Below are 20,753 nucleotides of genomic sequence, written 5' to 3'. Positions count from 1 at the left end.
CAATCCGCACTCCTTTACACCACACATTGCGTTAGAGGACGGGGTGCCCACCCTATTTCACTGACCGGGATCCTGACACATACAGGTAGAGGCATGCCCCGGATGGTAATAAACACGGTTGACACTGCCATTGCCGCCTGGCAAGCTAGTGGTAGATTGACAACCAAACTGCCAATGTATGCCCCGGCCATGCCGATTGCACATCATGCCATACTTTTAGTCGCGCAAGAACGGGGCCGCTCCGCTCACTGCAAGCAGTTGGTATCCAACATATGCATGATCTCTTCATGGATGGGCGCTTTCTCACTCATGAGGATCTTCACTACATCACCAATTAGACATTGCTGTTTCGGTTCATTATTCATCGTTTGAAACTAGCGCTCAATACACATTATGAGTAATTTCCTATGGAACCCCCCCCCCACTACAAGCATTGCAGCTTCTATTGGTGTCACCCACAAAACAGAAACTGGTCGCCAAACGATATAGGGCGGTGCGCGCTGAAATGGTGCGAGAAGAGGACCGTAGCCTAGCTCGTGGAATACCGCATTAGACCCTCCGCTGACCCTATCAGAATGGGAGCACATGTGCACACTGACTGGCAGCCTAACCCCCAACGGGAAACCTCAGGATAATTCATTTTAAATACATTCACCAGATCTACCACACACCATCTAGGCTTCACAAAACAGGCCTCTGAGACACATGTAATTGCAAAAGGTGTGGCCAACCAGATGCAGATTTCTGGCATTTGGCATGGCACTGTGATCTAGTCGCATGGGACCCTCCCCCCCACTACAAGCATTGCAGCTTCTATTGGTGTCACCCACAAAACAGAAACTGGTCGCCAAACTATATAGGGCGGTGCGCGCTGAAATGGTGCGAGAAGCGGACCGTAGCCTAGCTCGTGGAATACCGCATTAAACCCTCCGTTGACCCTTTCAGAATAAGAGCACATGTGCACACTGACTGGCAGCCTAACCCCCAATGGAAACCTCAGGATAATTCATTTTAAATACATTCACCAGATCTACCACACACCATCTAGGCTACACAAAATAGGCCTCTGAGACACAAGTAATTGCAAAAGGTGTGGCCAACCAGATGCAGATTTCTGGCATTTGGCATGGCACTGTGATCTAGTCGCACACTTTTGGGTAGAAGTTATCAACTGTTTACAGGTCATGTCTCAACGAAACTTGCAATGTACCCCTGTAGTGTGTTTGCTATGCTTTGTACCTCAAGTCAAGGGCGCTCTGGGGAAATTCTTGTGGATTGCTCTGTTACTGGCAAAGAGGCAGGTGGTGATGACCTGGGAGGGCTCCCTGGCCCCTTGTGTCGACCACTGGATGAAAGACATGGGGGGGCCATTAGGATGGTGGGCGGACGTCTGTCCGCCCGCCACCCTAGCGGTGCTGGGACCGACCAACAGTGATGCGGTGGTCCCGCCCTGATGAATAAGATACCACCGTGGCGGTGGCATCCTCAATTCCCAGCATTGTGGCTGGCGGTGCTCACAGCACCGCCCGCCACAATGCTGGGAATGCACTGCGTGCATTGTCATGCACAAGGTGACAGGCACCGCGAGGTGCCTGCCACCCTGTCCATGACAATGAAGGGGGTATCATAGGTACCCCCATGTGCACCCCCCAACCCCCAATACCCTGGGGGCCCACAACGGACCCCCAAAAGCAAAATATGCATGCCTTTCTGTGGCGACAACGCCACCACGGAAAGGCATGTTTCCGCATCCATACTAATATGGATGGCCGTATGTAGCAGACACCACCACCATATTAAACCCTTTTCTGCCCGGTCGACTTGTCGACCAGGCGGAAAAGCGGCAGACCGTCCGCCGATGTACCCCGCCATGCTAATATGGCGGGGTAAATGGGTGGCGGGCAGGGAAGGATGTAGGGCGGATCGCCACTGCATGCAGGCGGTGGCAATCCGCCCTACATCCTAATGACCCCCTAGGTGTTTTGCAGGGAGACTCTTGAGTTGTATGTTGAAGAACTTCCGTCTTCCTCTAAACCCAAAGACATCTGGGAACCATTACGACAATATCTGTTAGCGAAGAGTCAAAGTAACCCCATATCGGATGTCTAACTGGTATTTTTCTGTAACATGTATTGATTATTTTGTGCTTTATAAGTAACAGGTGGCGCTAACCCTTTGGTATGTGATTATACAAAAGTCTCAATCAAGTTTGGTTTGTTGTTTTGTTCTAATGTGATTGACGACGTGCCGCCATGCGTGACGGCGTTACAATTTGCTTTCTCTTGAACTCAATAAAAAATATTTTTTTAAATAGCATGACTTTATTGTGACAACGTAGATAAGCACAGGCTTGCATAAATGTATTTCTTTGCGACAGCTCATTACACCAAGCGTTATGTCCCTGAAATGTATTTGCTCATGCTTTTGTTATTTAGAGTCTTGTGGATATAATATAGAACATTGGTAGGAGATGAGCAGGAGATGACTCAGAGTGGACATTGTTTTTTTTACTCTTTTATATGCCGCCTACTTACTACTGGATTACACATATTATTGAATCTAAAAAATAAAATAAAATAAAAAGCTTTCACCTATACCTGCGCAGAAAAATCTGCTCACTAACACAAAACAGATGTACTCTGCTTCCTTTATTGCCCAGCTGTCTCTACATGGTTTCGACTTTTGGAAGGACACTATACACACAAAATCTGTCCGGGAGACTAAAGATTGGCAAGTTCAGGCATCTGAACCATATTTAGAGCATGCCTCATACCACATCAAATAATTTTTGTGAAGGAAGCAGTGCAACAGACTTCCTGTCTTGAATAAGCCAAGATCAAAGTCTTAAATGCACCTTGGATTCTCTCACTTACACACTTTAAGGATTTACAAAATTACACACATCAAAGTGAGGATACATTAGATGTCATTCTACACAAACGATCATACAATTCATCTGACCCCAATTGGAAGGGATGCTTGGTTTGGCCTATCAACACAAATAGGTGTCAGTCACGATTCAGGGGTACCACCGAGGGGTTTAGTATCTGTAGGGCTGACCAGCGCTATGTACACTCAGAACATATGGGGTGGTGACATCTTACAGTGTTGGGAAGGGATGCCTAGAGTGGCTAAAGACCTCAACTCTGTCTTTGGTGAAACAACACTTATCTCTTCTCTCATATGACATGGAGCTTAGATATTTTTGGTTAGCGTCTGAGAAGCCACGTTGCAAGCGCTTTTTGTATACTATTTACAATGAGCTATGGAAAATCTCTGAACAGGAGGCTGCTGAGAGACCAAGTGAGATTGATAGGGTTAACCTATGACAAAGGTCATACCATTGTCAACCTCGTTGACAATGGTATGACCACACTATCATCCAGGATTTATTCACTGGCCAACATTGTGTCTTCTGCTATACATATAATGGAACAGGATTTGTCCATTCAACAAATCGGACATTTGCAATTATGGTCCATTATATTATTTTGCTGGAGCTACAATCATTGCGTTCTGGCCACATGCCCTGTCTTTATATCAATAGCACAACTCTGTTCTCTGCATTCAAACTAACAAAAAGAAAGATGGTAATGGCGCGAAAAGATGCAAAATATACAATGTTGCACATTTAATAATTGGACCAATCACCTTTCGCCGTTGCTGAATCACCTTCCACAGAATGGTTAATCCTTGGCTATATTACATTGCCAGTCAAGACATTCAAATTTCAATACTGTCAACAGTATCATCAGGTAGGCAGGTATGAAGCGCTGGGAGGCGGATACATACATGAGTACTTGAAATTACTGTACAGTTTTAGATGCAGGACTGGGGACACTGACGTTTTTCTCAGCAGTTTGAACTGCGAAAGTGACTTGAGTGGTTTCTTATTTTGCAAAGACATTTCACTTCACAGAGCATGTAATGCTTCGGTTACCAACTTGTCATGTCACTTGAAGGGTTCCCCAACTGCCGTGATTCATCCAGTGTTTGAGTTGCTTTTAAGTGATCGAGGCTATCATGGGATCGTACCAGGCATCTCATATCTAGTTACAGTAAGTTCCATGGTTACTTGATGTATGCAAGTATTGTTTCCACACCGACCCACACAGTTTGGGAGGCAGCTCTATAGCCTTCATTGAATGTTTCCTTTATATGGTTTGATTCTCTTAGAAGACTGAAAGTCATGCTTTTGCAGAAGGATGTGACATTGACCTTAGCCCGAAAGACTTTTAATCTCCAGGTTGCATGGTCTTCATCTAAGATACAGGCACTAGTCCACACAAACCTCCTGCTCCATTTCGAGGAAATGTTTTATTGTATCTTTAACATGTCTGATATGATTATGTATCTATTTAAAAGCATAGGTTCTGGACTATTAAGCACCTTCCAGACTATCTCCGGAGTTATTCCAGGATTTATACACTCCGTAATGGGCAGCTTTTTCGGAGGGCTTCCGCTGGTCCTACTACTTGTAGTGGGCATCCTCATTTTAATTTTAGTGCTCCACAATGGATGGCCCAGGTTCTCCAGAGATTTAAAAAAGCACTCCTGGTGCGATGTTGCCATGAACGGATGCTACTCCATCTGGGCATACCTCGACTTCGGGAGCTAAGCGAGTATTGGTTCCTATCATTCAGACCAATCTGGGTTGACTGCATCTTGCCTGTTCTCCACTGCCTATTCTGCGGATACAAATCCATGTTGGATATATGTCTGACTCTTCCCTTGGTTGTGCCACTGGACATAAAGGTACTACTAGACCCCTTAAAGGCCCACGTGTTACAGTGTCCTCAGAGTATTCCCATGTTGATGACAGCATTCCTAGAGCTTCCATGAGGTGCTTCAGTTCTTGTCGGAACGGATAACAGCTCTACACCAGATTGACAGGTATCGAGTGTTCCCTTGGTGGCTGCAGTTAGAACTGAAGATGATCTTCTTTGTACCATTGACCTGATACAAGAGGTGTCACAGGGACCGTCATCTGTGAATGTGAGCGACAGTAATGTTGCGTCTACCACACCGGACACATAAACATTTGGCTGTCCTTGTAATGGGAACAATCTGGCCCTTTTTCCAAAACAAGCCAAATTGAAATTGGAAAAATCACTTGTTTCATCTTTTTTTTTGCTCTCACTGAGCACCATGGCTTTCGGTGTACTCAGTTGGTCTAACAGTATATTGACTATTTAGCAGATTTCAATTTTTTTTTTATTGTAATAGCATAATTTTTCCATATACTGTGTTTTTAGATACTGGTTTTTATGACAATGTTTTTATGCTTTTTTAAAAACGGGCATATTTTAGCATTAGTTGACCTTATCAACCTTCGGATGAGAAGTGGGTGTTATATACCCCAATTTACCCCAATGTAGGCCTGAGTAGCTACAATACCTTTCATCTACATTTGTCCTACCTTGCTCTGCATAATGGTTCTAGCGCTGACCCTTTACCCAGTTATGTGCTGAATAAATGTTGATCGGTTTCCTTGAAAGTAGCCTTATTTTTTAAGCAAGAGGATTCTTAAAAAAGGCCCAGCACATGACGTACATAACAGGATTAACACACTCTGTATAAAAATCACGGTCATCTTCATCCTAGGGCGAAAGAATTACTTTGCAGGTATTGATTTAGGCTCATTTACATAATCGTACTCACAACATATCGATTGTGTAAGGACCCCAGAGGCTACCTTTATGGTATAAAAGAACCATACCAACACTAGATAGACAGAAGAGAAGCTTCCACGCTGAAAAATATGCTGAGGTCCGTGGATGCAGAAGATCCAGCACGTGTGGTCTGATATCCCTTGCGAGTTGTCCAACTCGAGAACATGACGGGTTCCTTAGTTCTCTCCCATCAGGAAATGGGGATGGCGCTTTTCTAAGCGGTTCTTAACGTTACACCTACATGAATGCTAGGTACACTTACGTAGGATTTGCATCGTAGGAGTAATGCTTGATTACCGTTATGTATATACATGCCTACATATAGTCACTGTTTTTAGCACCATGATAGAATTCTCTTGGTTTTTGAAATCTTATACATTTGTTTCTCTCTAATGATTTTTGATCGTTGAAACTGAATGGGGAGAAGACGGAGGTGATGGTGTTCGGAGGAAAGGAGGAGATATGGTCAGCCGAGTGGTGGCCAGACTCATTGGGAGCTTGTCCTGCTCCTACCTCTTCTGCCAAAAATCTTGGGGTCATTATTGATCCCACCCTTAGTATGTGCCAACAGGTTAATAGAACTGTATCGACCTGTTGGGGTATTATTCAGACCCCCCAGGATATAGCGGCATGGAATAGCAAATTTAGCGGCACAAAAATGGAAATTTAGCGGCACAAATATGGAAATTTAGCGGCAATTTTGCGGCATTTTATGTGGCCATTTTTCCTACAACAAACACAGATATCTTAGTTTTTTTAGTTATTTAACAACATGAAGCTATGTATATTTGGTTTCTTTACAATGTAGACACTTTGGGGCAGATTTACAAGCCCCTTGCGCTGCTTTTACGCCGCCGTTGCGTCACTTTTGTGACGCAGCGGCGGCGCAAAAGATGCACCATGGTGCGGGGTATTTACTACGTGACGCATCTCCCAGATGCGTCACGTTGCAAAGCACTGCGCCAGAAGAGGCGTACCATTGCAGGTCAGTTTCTGTCTTGCAATAGCCTTAGAGCTGGGTGCCAATGTACCTGCTGCACTAATGATGGCTATACCTATCGCCCCTTTTATTAGTAAGCACGTTAAATAGTACAGTGTATTTTGAACACAACCTGATATCCCACCGGATGCCGTTCGACAGACCTAACCACTAGAGAAAGAGCAGTCAAAACCGCCAAGTGGTCACTTGTTACACAGTAGCGAACTGCATGTTGGTACTTGTAGTTTCGTTGCAAAATGTCAGCCTGCAAATCGTCTCCGATTTAAAAGCGGGGACTGGTTGAAGTTGACACCCATGACATGGGGCCACTTGACGCCCGTGTTAAATTTCTCGCCTCTAGGATTTTTCCCATGGCTCACTCCCAGGGGGAAATGGTCTGCAATAGGTGAGCTCAACCCTCAGACTTCATCCCTTGTCCAGCGCGCCTCTGCAGATACCCTGTCCCGTGTGCGCCTCAGCTCTCTCGGCTGAGTGGTTCTATCTGTTTATCTTGAGGGACAGACATCTCTGCACGGCACTCCGTCTCCAAGCCAGCGAATAGGGTGACCAACTGGCATTGGTGCAAATTCAGGACGGTGAGTGTAAAAATTCAGGACAAAGGGTCAAAATTCAGGACACAAATTCAGGACAGGAGCTCAAAATTCAGGACAAAACTTCAGGACAATAGGTACGTTTTACAGACACATCAGAGGTCGCGCAATAGTATATAAGTAAGCCCAGCCATTTTCAAACATATTCAACCGTTTGCAAACCTATCCATCATGTATCCTTCCATCTATCATTTCACTCATCCATCCCTTCATCCATCCCCTCATCCATCCTTTCACTCATCTCCATTATCCATCCACCCTTTCACCCTATCCATCTGTACACTTATCCATCCACTCTTCATCCCATCCATCCATTCACTCATCCATTCAGCCATTTACCCTTTCACCAATCCAGCCATCCTTTCACTTACTAATCCTTCCACCCATCCACTATTTTAGTCATCCATCCTCCCTTTCTCTCTCCATCGACCCTTTCACTTAGCCATCCTTCCTTCCATCCATCCTTTCACCCACCCATCATCCATCCATCCATCCATCCATCTGTCCTTCCCCTCATCATCCATCCTTCCCCTCATCACCCATCCATCCTTTTCCCTCATCATCCATCCATCCTTTGCCCTCATCATCCATCCATCCATCTACCCACCCACTCTTCATCCATCCATCCTTCCCCTCATCATCCATCCATCCTTCCCCTCATCATCCATCCATCCTTTCACCCACCCCCTCATCATCCATCCATTCCCTCATCATCCATCCATCCTTCCCCTCATCCATCCTTCCTTTCATCCATCATCCATCCTTCCCCTCACCCATCCATCCATCCATCCATCCATCCTTCTCCTCATCCATCCATCCTTCCCCTCCATCCATCCATCCTTCCCCTCATCCATCCATCCTTCCCCTCCATCCATCCATCCATCTCCTCATTCATCATCCTTCCCCTCATCCATCTTTCCCCTCATCCATCATCCAGCTACCCTTCCACCCATACATCCAGCTATTTAAATTTTCTCTCCATCCTTCCCCTCTCATCAATCCATCCATCCTCTCTCATTATCCATTTATTCAATCTTTCATTCATCCATTCACCCCATATCCTTGAGTACTGAAAGGTGCCATTGCTTGTTTGCCTTCTATGGCCTGTAGTCCTTTTTTTAAATCGGAAAATTGATACTCTGCTAATTCTTTAATCTATAGAATAAAACCATGATTTCATAGTATGCTCATACAGAGCCCAGCGTTTTTGCACTAAACGTCAGCTTTAAGGAGAAGCTTGCTACGATCCAATGCTAAAAATCGTACATGGATGGAGCACTTAGTGCAACATCTTTAAAGCAAGGTCAGACATTTTGCTAATACAATTCACATTAGAGTAGAAGTGCAAGCACATAGACAGTTCCGGGTGTGCATGCTGCAGATAATCTCTCAGCAATGCAAGATTCGAGTTAAAAAAAAATATATTAACAGATTTAAGGTAGCGTGTCTTTAGTTTTTAATTTAAATTGTTCTCCGTTTCTTTCCCAAATTGACTTGCTGACTGTGTTTAAAAACAATTTGCCAGGTCAGTAAATGAGCCTTCTCACAGGCCTAAGACTCGAAGTTCCTATTCCTGTCACTGCAAACCCTTTCACATTACACTCGAAGGAGAACAGCTCTGTCCGATCCCTGCTCCATCCTCTGTGACAACAACCCATCCCCCCCTCCCCTCCTGTTGATGTGCAAGGTCAGGGCTCCCATTGTCATTCTTGTGGGCCAGGAAGAGGTGCGAACGAGCGCAGTCCCGGGCAGCTGAATGACAAATAACCCATCCCCCCCCTCCCCTCCTGTTGATGTGCAAGGTGAGGGCTCCCATTGTCATTCTTGTGGGCCAGGAAGAGGTGCGAACGAGCGCAGTCCCGGGCAGCTCTGAATGACAAAGAGCCTAGACCTTCACACTGCCAGCTGCAGCCGAGCTGCTTTAACCCTCTGACCCCAGTGTCTGTAGATCATCTACAGGTGTGGGGCAACCGGTGCATGTCTTTGGATAAAGCAGACCCCCCAGGATATAGCGAAAAATGCCGCGATTTCTACAAAAATGCCGATTTCGCGGGCATTTTTGTAAAAATCGCGGCATTTTTTAAAAAGTGCCGATTTCGCGGCAAATCGCAAAATCGCAAAATCGCGATATCCTGGAGGGTCTGATTATTCGCATACTAAGGAAGATTAGGCACTACCTTTCCTAGCAGGCAAGGAAACAACTCTCTGTTGCCCTTCTTGGTTCTCGGCTGGACTACTGCAATGCGCTGTATGCGGGACTGAATAAAAGTCTGCTGCAGCACTTGCAGGTTGTCCAGAACGCAGCGGCCAGGTTCGTTTTGGATTTACCACGCCGCACGTCGGCTACCTCCGCCAGAAAACTGCTTCACTGGCTTCCTGTGGAGGACCGGATAATCTTTAGGACCATGTGTATGGTCTATAAGGCCTTAGCGAAAAGCAGTCCGACTGGAATTGGTTCCATTCTGTCTCGTTACAACCCTTGTAGGAACCTTCGTTCCTCTAACAGACTCCTTCTCTCGGTTCCTCGCATTCGGAGAACCAGATGGGGTGGTAGAGCCTTTTCCAATCTGGCACAGAAGTGGTGGAAGGATCTCCCATTAGAACTAAGGTCCCTTCCCACCCTTCAATCATTTAGAACTGCTCTGAAAACACGTCTCTTTGTGCGGGCATACCTGTAGCTGTGTTCCTGCTTTTTTGAACTATTTTGGTAGGCGCCTTGACACCTTCGGGTTTTTGTCGCGCAATATAAATTGCAAATAATAATAATAATAATGATAATAATAAGCACACAAGTTTTATACTATGATGAAACTGGTTCAATAAATGCTTATTGAAAACATCCCCATTGTTCATTCTGCGTATATCTCTGAGACTAAGTGAGTACGATTGACTGAGCGAAAAGTACTGCACTGTTTCCACGATCCCTGAAGGATCAAGGGCTGTTATGTTTGATTGTTGCTTGAAACTATTCTCTCCTTGGTAAGGTTAGGGAGCTTATTGTGACACTGTGAGCTAGCTGGTCTAAAGGCTAACATATCCTTTGGGATTGTCTGGAATCAGTCTAGACCCCAATCCCTTAGTTTATGTTGTCTAAACGCACAGATCCTATGTACTTTTAGGAACTACACAACACACCTAATAGTAAAGCGCCTCTCCCTGAATTGCAGTCCTGACAGGGTGATGTTTAATCATCTCAGCTTAGATGATATCGGAGGTTTTAATAAATTAGTCAAAAAGACACTTGAATTGTTTCCCCTTTAAGTGTCTTCGTCCGTCTGTGTCACAACCAGATGCTCCTGGTGAGTCTGGTGAGCTGTTGCTATTAGGCTGTATAGAAGTGCTATTGTCCATTTCCAGTTCTGCAGAAGTACTCTAATTTTTTGAAGCATGATGTCACATTTTTTTGGGACTGAGATTTTGAGTCCAAAACTTTATCTTCCTACACACGCACGTTTACCCTTAACCCTTTATACCTGTATACACACTAGAAAATATACTTCCTCATCAAGTACATTCCTCAGTAGGTGGTATCATTCCCCTGTGGAGAGACATAGCCAACAATCTATGCTTTTCTTGAGATGTTGTCTGAGGATACACTGCGTCTGTTTAGTTTTGTAAGTAATCTAGAAGGGCACTTAATCTCTTATTGTAGGCGCTATACCCTTTACTTCAATAATATGGCATCCCAGCATCATCATGCAGGGGCTACCTGATTAACATAAGTGATAAAAAGGGACAACTGATGGGCATGTTTCCTAAAGAACTGGAAAAAACATATTGATGATGGCCAATGCCAGACTAGAGGATTACCCGTATGTCATAAACCAGGCAGGGAATGTATGAGGCACTGAGGCCAAAGCTATACTGAATAGGTCCCTGTTTGAAACAAACAGTCTGCTAAGGTGGAATACTGCTGCGGAGACCTTTAAATAAATTGCACCAGATATGGCGATAAGATGTTCTTATGGGGGATGCAACAAGTGGGACATCTCTATCTCAACAATGATCTTTTCAGAGGCACATGAGTAACCCTGGGCGGAGTTCGCGTAGTAGCGATACGTAACATGCACTTCGCACTACGCGAGCCACGTGTAGCTACGTGAAATGCGTAGTGCACTGTGCAAAATGCTGTTCGCACTGATTGCACAGTGCCGAATGCTTGTCCGCACTGTGCAATCAGTGCACACCGCATCTTGCCCAGTGCAATCGGTCGTTTTCTGCCACTCAAGTAGATTTCTACTCGAGCAGCAGCTTTTTCAATGCGGACCGGTAGTTTCTCATCGCGAGCATACGCGACCACTCGCAATGAGAAACTTGACTTCCCCACATTGAGAATCTTGCTGGGAGGTTTATTTTCCACGCTCACGATCGGCATCTTGATGTTTTTGATCGCGAACAAGGAAAAAGTCTCACGGGATGTCATTTTGCTCGCTCGCGGTCACCAACTTACCGTTGAGGACAACGAGCAAGCAAAAAATGACCATTGCACTACGCTACGCTACGCGTGTTTCCACTGTGCTACGTACAATTCGCGTAGTGGAAGTAGTGCAAACTTTGCAAACTACATGAGCGTAGCGTAGTGCTTCGCCCCGTATTAATGAGTACTTTAAGATAGGCCCGGACAATCTTTTCAACGTGCGCGGATGGCCCAAATGGCTGGGGAGATACGCAAAACATATCCAGAGACCACCCACATAATTTAAATAAGGCTAGGCCTGATAAGATTTTAGTGGGGGGACTTGTGGTCAACATATACCTCACTCTGAGACTATGTAAGGAAGGCAAGGCTGTAACAGCATTTATAAAAATGGACTGCTATTAGTAAAGTCCATAAAAAAAAAGAGTGGGAAACAGCATGTGTGTAAGTGAAGAGAATATCAAGCAATGTTATGTTCAAGCTAGTTCACAGGTCTATTGCGTGCAGCATGACTGGTACTAATTTTCTGCGTAAGCCACTGAGTTGTCCTACAATTGATGTGTTCTGGTCAGAGGTGGTAGTCAGACAATGGCATATTACCAGGAGACTGCAGGAACACACGCGTAAATAGTGCTTGCTAGGAAGAAGTCCCCCTCCCCCAAAAAAACATGGACCATACATCTGTGTACTTAGGGACAGTCCTAGCTAAAAGACATATCACAATCCACTGGCTGAGCAAAAAGGAGCCAATACTCGACAGGTAGGTGAAAGATGTGATTGAATGGGCTGTAGCTTAGTAGAGTCAGATTACATGTACAAGTCATGAGGACAAAAGATGTAAATGATTGGCCTGTAGTGATCCAGCCGCTGTCTGACATCCCTGACACACGGTTTCCATGACCATGTACAGTTTGACTGTAGTTGGGTAGCTCTTTAGGGTACTGTTGACGGTGCTTCCAAATTTGTGACGACAGATACAATAGGATGGGGATAATGAGGAATGGAGATGCTGAGGATGGTAAGTGGCTATGTCATGCTTTACTGTGAACGTTGTATGACTATTTAAAAGTAATAAAAACAAGTTAAACCATGGTAAACTAAAACACTTTCCCTCAAATTCTGTGACAACTCTTGGAATATTTATGCTTCAATTCATCATTTTGGTTGTTTTTTGTCGTAAAGCGCAGATACTTATATTCCTTTTCCCCTTTATGTGGCTGCTGCTTCTAATATCTTTTTCTACGTCAGATTTCCAATTCTGTGTCTTGAGTATCATCCTGTTTTATAATGAAAAGCCTTTCAGACATTTGGGTTTTAATGTTTGAACTTATACGAGATTTAATGCAACTCATGTCAGTTAGTTGCTGCCCTGTGTATGCGATAAAATTAAAACACCTATATGAAAATATATATATAAAAAAATTTAACACTGTGCAGTTTACTGCATAACTTCAGATAATGGAACGCGCAATATTTAATGCTATGTATTGATCACAGTTGGTAGTAAGGATATATTAACTGATTGTAAATATATTTTTCACAGATTCAACCTAAAGATATTGATAAAGAAAACGTGCCACTCAATTTTCAAAGAGATGCTGATGAAACAGACAGTTATCATGAGCCTGTCTCTTCTGCTAAATCTTTGGTACATTGGGCAGATAAAAAAATCAAATCCATAGAAAGAAACACTGAATTAGAAGAGGAGACCCAGACCGACAAAGCGAAGGTGGATCATTCTCAGGATGTATCTGCCAACAAAAAGTTAAAGGTTTGTACTGAAAATAACAGATTGTGATGTGTTTTAAGTTTCAATTATTTTTTGCCAGATTTTCTGATTAGTCTACATGACAGACAGCCAAATCATCAGGAATAATGTTCTAGCGTTATGAATATCTGGAGTAATTGGAATACTTTGCGGCAGGCTTTCCAATTAGTATCATTTGTAGAGAACTAGTAACTCCTTAACATGCTGCACAGAACACGCCGTCGAAAATATCCCAAGGAGCATGACTTACCATGTAGTATTTGAATGAGTTGCAATGTAATGTTTTGCACAGTAGATTGTTTGATCTATTTGTATATTTTTTTCCAGAATTTCACAACCACAATGATGACGTAGATATGCTCTTGTTTGCCCATCAAGCTGTGACATCTTCCTTTTCTAAAGACCAATAGTTATGCAGTTATGATTTCAGGATTTCCATATTTTTTCTTTTTTGTTCATCATCTATCTATCTATCTATCTATCTATCTATCTATCTATCTATCTATCTATCTATCTATCTATCTATCTATCTATCTATCTATCTATCTATCTATCTATCTATCACTGCTCTCTCTCTCCATATATGTATTATCTGAAATAAACCATAGGTTACTGGGGTGCTATAGTTAGGAAATTAAATTAAACAAATCTTATAAATTCAGTGAAAAAAACAAAGGTTATAGGGGCGTTATAGTTAGGCTGACATTTCATTCGCACAAAACCAGAGAATTTCAGCAGTTATAGTTAGCTGAGCTAACTATAACTCGTGCCCACTCAATGCACTGCTTATGACCTCACTGTACATCACTCTACTCTATGCCACTGCACTCTACATCACTTTCCTCTTCTCCTCATCACTCTACTCTACACCACATCGCTCCATGCCACTTCACTCTCCCCTGCACCACTGTTCTCTATGGCACTGCAGTGCATACCACTCTAATGTACTCAGTATCCTCTACGTCACTGCACAGTACACCACAACACTCTATGCCACTGCTCTCTGCTCTGCACCACTTTACTGTATATCGCTGCACTCCATGCCACTCTAGTCTGCACCACTGCACTCTAATCTACTGTACTCTGTGCCACTGTACCCCAGTCTGCACCAATCTACTCTATACCACTGTACTTTAGGCCACTATACTCTGCACCACTGCACTCTAAGCCACTGCGCTCTACTCAACTGCATTCAGCAGCACTCTATACAACTACACTCTATGCCACTCTACTGTCTTCTGCACCCTCTACTCTATGCCACTGTACTCTACTCTGCACCATTCTATGCCACCTCACTCTATGCCACTGCACTCTACACCATTCCTCTCTACTCTACTGTAAGCCACTCCATTTTACTGTATGCCAGTCCACACCACTCTATGCTACTCCTCTCTATTCCAATCCGCTCCACAGGGTGCCACTCTGCTCTACACCACTCTACTCTACGCAAATCTACTGTATGCCACTCCACTGTAATTTTATAGAACAATGGTTCTTAGGAAGCAAGTATAAAACAACAACAGATACAATACAGATACAATATAGACCTGAATGGGTGCTATAACAATTACAGTGTCCATCAACGACAACGAGTTTAATATGCAAATAAGAACAAAGATTACTTTGATACTGGAAGGAGGAACAAATACAACGGGACGCAGTCCTGCACCCGATCTGTGAGTCAGAAGAACGAAAAAACAATCAACATAAAACATAAACACAAAATAACAGGCAAAATTTGGAGCTTTTGGAAGCTTGCGCTATTAGTATAGTGAATCAAGCTAACCAATTATAGTGACCATATTGAACATCCATAAAAACAACAAATGGCACTATTTAACATGTCGACGACGTTTCAAGCCCAAGCTCATTAAATAATAGGGATCATCATCAGGACTAAACAATTGAATTGCCTGGTTTTAGCCACGCTGCCTGACATGGGAAGAAAAAAACAACAAGGGAACCTGTCAAAAACAGTTTTCTCCAAGAATTTAAACAACCGTCAGCAAGAGCATGCAGCATTGAACAGTGACTTCTGTGTTGTCTCTTACTTGGAATTGACAACAATTTTCTATCTGCAAGAGCATGCAGCATTAAAGATGTGACTTCTGTGTTGTATCTAAATTGCCAATGACAGCTAATTAGTGCGTGCAACTGAAGTGGGAGAAATTAGCAACTTCGAATTGCCAGTCCTGGAGGACTGTACTCTTGTGCAGGGCTTGCATGCAAGGGCGGAGAGAAGTCTTTTATGGTGAAAAAACAAGTATTACAAGACGGGCTGTCAGCGAAATTGGTTCAACCCGTGGTGGTACGGCGCAAGTGAAGTTTCAGATTCAACGTAGTGAAATAACCGTTCTCAGGGGCTGAAAAGTGGTGTAGCCCCTGACAGGGTGGCGCGAACAAGATGTTGCAGAAATTTGAATCTATTCAGGTGTTTGGCAATGGTAAAGGGAAGGAACAAACCTCTAGACAATGCTTTGAGGGGTTCCAGGGCGGGATGAAATTGAGCGCGTTGGCGTTCACTGAAAACGAAGAATTATCGTGGGGTTAAATGAGGCTATGGTGCGGTAAACTCAAGTGGCAAGATGTAAAGTTTGTGAGAGTTTACCTTTTGGCTAATTGTAAGCAGGATCAGAACGTGAAGGTTTTTAAGGATTCTACTGTAAGCCACTATATATTATGTCATATAAACTTATAACGCACTAAACTAGAGGAGAACATGGGGAGATTACACAAACAGATGAGTTTTCAGATTTTTATTGAAAAGGTGGAGATCTTGAGTGCTGCGGAGAGCGAAAATAAGTAAGTTCCAGGCAGATGATTCTCTAACAGTAAGGGAACAAACCCGCACTCTTGAGAGCCGAAATCGAGAAACATGGGCCAAGAGCTGGGAAGAAGACTGGAGCTGCCTGTTTGGGGTGTAAAACATAAAGCGCTTCCGTAAATAAGGGGAACCGCCGGCATGGAGAGCCCGGTGGGCCAAAGTCAGAGCTTTAAACTTCACTCGTTGGGCTACCGAGAGCCAGTGGAGTGAGCTCAAATGCTGTCTAATGCTGGATCTCATTGGAATATTAAAAACAAGCTGTGCTGCAGCATTCTGAACAACCTGTAATTTGTTGAGGAGGTATTTCGCAAGACCAATATACAAGGCATTGGCATATTCAATCTGAGAAAGAATCAAGGCCCTGCTCACCGTTTCCTTGGCAGTTCTGGGAAGAAAAGGAAAATATTTCCTCAGAATTTTCAGTATGCCAAAACAGTTCCCCACTAACTTCTTTATCTTCTCAAATCTGACTCCCAGATGCTGGGGAGGGAAAGTCAGAAAGCCATAAAGATTCCCTAAACTGGGCTGAGGATAAACATGTTTTTTCTTGAGAAGAAAAGCCCTCTGCTTTACCCCAGGTAAACAGGAGCTGGGTATCGTCAGCACATGCTATAATTTTGGCACTAAAATTTTCCGCCAAATAAATCAGGAGGGGTGACATAAAGATTGAAAAGAAGGGGACTCAGGGAGGATCCTGTGAACACCTCCTGAGGGGCTGTGGAAAAAGGGGAAAGCCATGCCTGTTGAGTACGCCCTTCTAAGAATGATTTAGGTGACCTCAAGGCCTCACCAGCAATCCCCATATCCACCTGGCAGGTAAGCAGCAAAGAGTGGGGGACTGTATCAAATGTCTGCAGAGAGGTCAAGCAAAATGAGAGCAGCCCTACCCCCCGAATCCAGGCACTCCTGGATCACCTCTGCAACCTCCACCAAGCTGACTCGGTACTGTAGTGGGCTCTGAAACCAGATTGAGCTGGGTGGAGAAGACCGGCACTTTCGATATAAGCTGTGAGCTGCTTATTGACCACCTTTTTGCATGCTTTCGCCATGGCCGGAAAAAAGGAAATAGGGTGAAAATTTGCAGGAATCAGAGGATCCAACGATGTTTTTTAAGAAGTGGCACATTTTTTGGCTGTTTCCAGGCCGTAGGAACATAGGCCTCTTGAAGAAACTATTTGAATCTGTTGGCTTCAGAATTGATAGTCTCAGCGACTGCGTCCAAAAGTCTGGCAGCACAAAGATCAGTTGGAGAGCCTGATTTTAAAGCTTTAAGAACTCTCAGCGGCTCCGGAAGATCAATGGGAGAGAAAGACACCAGGGCGGAAGATGCACCAGGTAACTCCTCCTGAGATAGAGGCCTGGTCAGGGCATGATTTCCTAGTGTAAAGGACGCCTGGATGGTCTGAATCTTATCAACCCAAAAATTCGACAATTCCTCACACCAAGCATTGGAAGGGGAATTGAAATGGATTCTGCACGAGGAGCCATAAAACTCTTGACGATCGAGAAGATTTATTTGGGCATTGTTTCTAGCTAGATCATTCCGATCTGCAAAGTAAAGGCTCTTGGCCTGAGATATAGAAAAGTAGTACAACTTCTGACCTATCCTAAGGTTCCTCTTAGCCAGGGGGCAGTAATCTGCCACTCCACGCTATTCCACTCTTCTCTACCCCACTGCACTCTACACCATTGCAGGCTATGCCACTCTAATCTGCATCACTATCCTGTATGCCACTCTAAGGTACTCTGCATCACTCTACTCTGTGCCCCTGCACTCTACCCCACTGCACTCTATGCCAATGCACTCTAAGCTGCACCACTCTACACCATTGCTCTCTATGCCACTGCACTCTACTGTGCGATACTCTACTCTGTGTTACTGCACTCTAAGCCACTCCACCCCAATCTTCTCTACGCCACTCTACTGTACACTACTGTACTATATCCCATTTCACTCTTCCCCACTTCACTCTAACCTACTTCACTATAGACCACTCTACTGTATGCCACCGCCACTGCACTCTATGCCGCTCTGCTCTTCTCTGCACCACTCTGCTGTACAGCACTGCACTCTACGATGCTCAATTCTACTCTGCACCACTGCACTCTATCTCTATGCCACTCCAGTATACGTCACTCATCTGTACTCTGCACCACTCTACTCTACTCCACTGCACTCTACGGCCCTCTACTCTACTTTGCACCCCTCACCTCTGTTACTGAATCTATGCTACTGCACTGTGTACCACTCTACTCTGCCACTCCACTCCACCCTACTGCACTTTACAACATTGCACTCTGCACCACTCTACATCACTGCACTGTATGCCATTGCACTGTACGCCACTCTAATGTGCTCTGCACCACTCTAATCTGAAAGAAACACATTAGTGATAGATTCCTTAACTTAGAATTACCCCCAGACGTCAGACTGGTTCTGGAACGCTTTCGTCAGCAATACCCATGAGCGTCGGTAGATGTAGTTGTACGACACCCCGTTTGTTGTTGGCGTCATAGTCGCCGAGATGACGTCACTGGAGCTACTTAGATGCGCCCACACGCGCTGAAGTCAGTCTTTCTTTTTCCGTGCCAGCGAGCGCTGATCCGGAGAGAGCTGTACCCCCAGTCAACTTTTGACTGACTTTTTGGGGACTTTAGTGTCTGTTTTTTTTTTGGGAGTCTTTGAATCATGGTGTGTAGGGATGCCCGGTTTTAAATCTAGCACGGCTTGTCCCCGCACAATATCAGTGATGGATCTGCACCGTGAGTGGCTCAACTCGTGCCCCAAATACCGGGCCCTGGCTCCAAAAACTTTGCGGGAGTGGTCCCAGAAGTTGCTGGAGGCCCGGGAGTCGGCTCCATGCCGTTCAAGGTCCTGGTCCCGTGCGAGGTCAAGAGACCGGTTGTTGAGCCGTCATCACCATCATTCTAGAAAGTTCTCGCACTCGGAGTCAGGTAAGGTGAAGCATAAGAAGTCAAAGAAGTGACGTCACTCTTCCCCTTCCCCTAGCGCGACACAGCTGAGGGTGCGGTTGGCGCCGCCCCCATGGCTCCAGCAGAGCCAGGCAGTTGCCGATGGCCTACCCACCCTTTCCGGGTCCATCAGCGACTCCAGCCCAGCTGCAGAAGTTCCTGTCAGCCATGTCACGCGTCTTTGGCCCTTCGGGCCCCTTCGGCACGACTGCAGGCCCCGCGGGTCCAACTGGGGGTCCACACTCTTCTACATCGTCTGCTTTGGCCCGACGTTGTCGACGACTCCGGTCTCGATGCCCAGAGACCCCTATGGATCCATGCATGGATCCCAGCCTACTACGACCTCCACTGACATCGACGTTAACGGCGCCGCCTCCGTCGTAGGCCAGCTCCCTGACCGATGCCGTCCCCTGCTTCCACCCCGACGTGGGGACAATGTGGGACTGGTGTCAATCGATGCTGATTGCGACACCGATGGGGAATTTCTATCCCTTTCTCCATCCATGGGAGACGTTGGCCTGGCATATGCTGCCCACTAGTTGTAATGGGCACCTTGCACCAGTCCAAACAACCCCTTAGAGGTGATAGGTTAAAGACAACCTTATTTGAAAGCTGTCCTAGTGGTAGCTATGGAGAGCAGCCTTAAGGTTAACTCTTGAAGGAATGTAAATCAGCTTGTTTTACCAGTCTATAATCTCTTGACTGACCAAATGAAAGGAGAACCACATCAGTTACATATATAAAAAATATGTATTTATTCTAAACACACCCTACTAGTGTCTTTATGAGGCTAGATGTCAAAGCACATATGTTACACTTAATATTACACAGTAAATTAGCACAATATACGTTGAGCCCTAGGGGCGTACCAAACCATATATTAAGAAAGTGGTATAAGAACCACGACTTGACTAGACACAAGGCCTAAAGCCTTTGGAATCGCTGGGGCCACAAGGAACCACCCAAAGTAGTGACATAGGGGACCCACGGAGAACACTCGCAGTGTAAGAACACAGCCGCGAGATGCCGTTAGCTTCTCTGGGGAAAATTGCGATTGGAAATGTAAAGATTAAGGACACTTAGGAGAGGACTTTGAGCAAACCCCTTTAGACTGAAAGGGCCCTAGGGTCAACACCCATGGCATCACCGGAGTACTCGAGTTACCTCACCCAGGGAAAGCTGGTGCATAGGTGTCTTTTGGTGTCGGGGATCGTTGTTGATTTCAATGACGATCTGCTGCAAAGTGCTGATGCCATAGAAGTGGAAAGTGTCTGGTGTGATCCAAGCCTGGATCAAAGATGAGAAGAACCTGAAAGCAGAGGGGACAGAGTCTGGGTCACTTGCCAGTGACCAGGGACACGATAGACGAATGACCACTGATATCGGGTGATTTCAGGTTGAAGAGGTGAAGCTTGACTCTGCAACCACGAGGACCAGGAGGCATCGATGACAACCAGGAGCTGTATTGGAGCTGTCCCACAAAGGATGTCGAGGGCTGCGGTATGGGTG

The 20,753-nt window shown here is 45.0% G+C and overlaps 1 protein-coding gene across 11 annotated transcripts in view; it reads left to right on the top strand.

Moving 5' to 3' along the window:
• The window catches only part of DCDC2C (doublecortin domain containing 2C), a 5,988,712-nt gene that overhangs the window by 3,036,679 nt on the left and 2,931,280 nt on the right, over positions 1-20,753 (top strand). For all 11 annotated transcript variants that reach the window (XM_078647857.1, XM_078647853.1, XM_078647855.1 and 8 more), the window contains one exon: positions 13,223-13,450. In XM_078647857.1, coding sequence (XP_078503983.1) covers positions 13,223-13,450 — 228 coding nt within the window. The remainder of the gene's footprint in view (positions 1-13,222; positions 13,451-20,753) is intronic.

The sequence above is a fragment of the Lissotriton helveticus genome, chromosome 6 (genome assembly GCF_964261635.1).
Source record: "Lissotriton helveticus chromosome 6, aLisHel1.1, whole genome shotgun sequence".
NCBI classification, from domain to species: domain Eukaryota; kingdom Metazoa; phylum Chordata; class Amphibia; order Caudata; family Salamandridae; genus Lissotriton; species Lissotriton helveticus.
The sequence above is the reverse complement of the archived record's forward strand: the minus strand, read 5'-3'. Positions and strand labels throughout refer to the sequence as shown.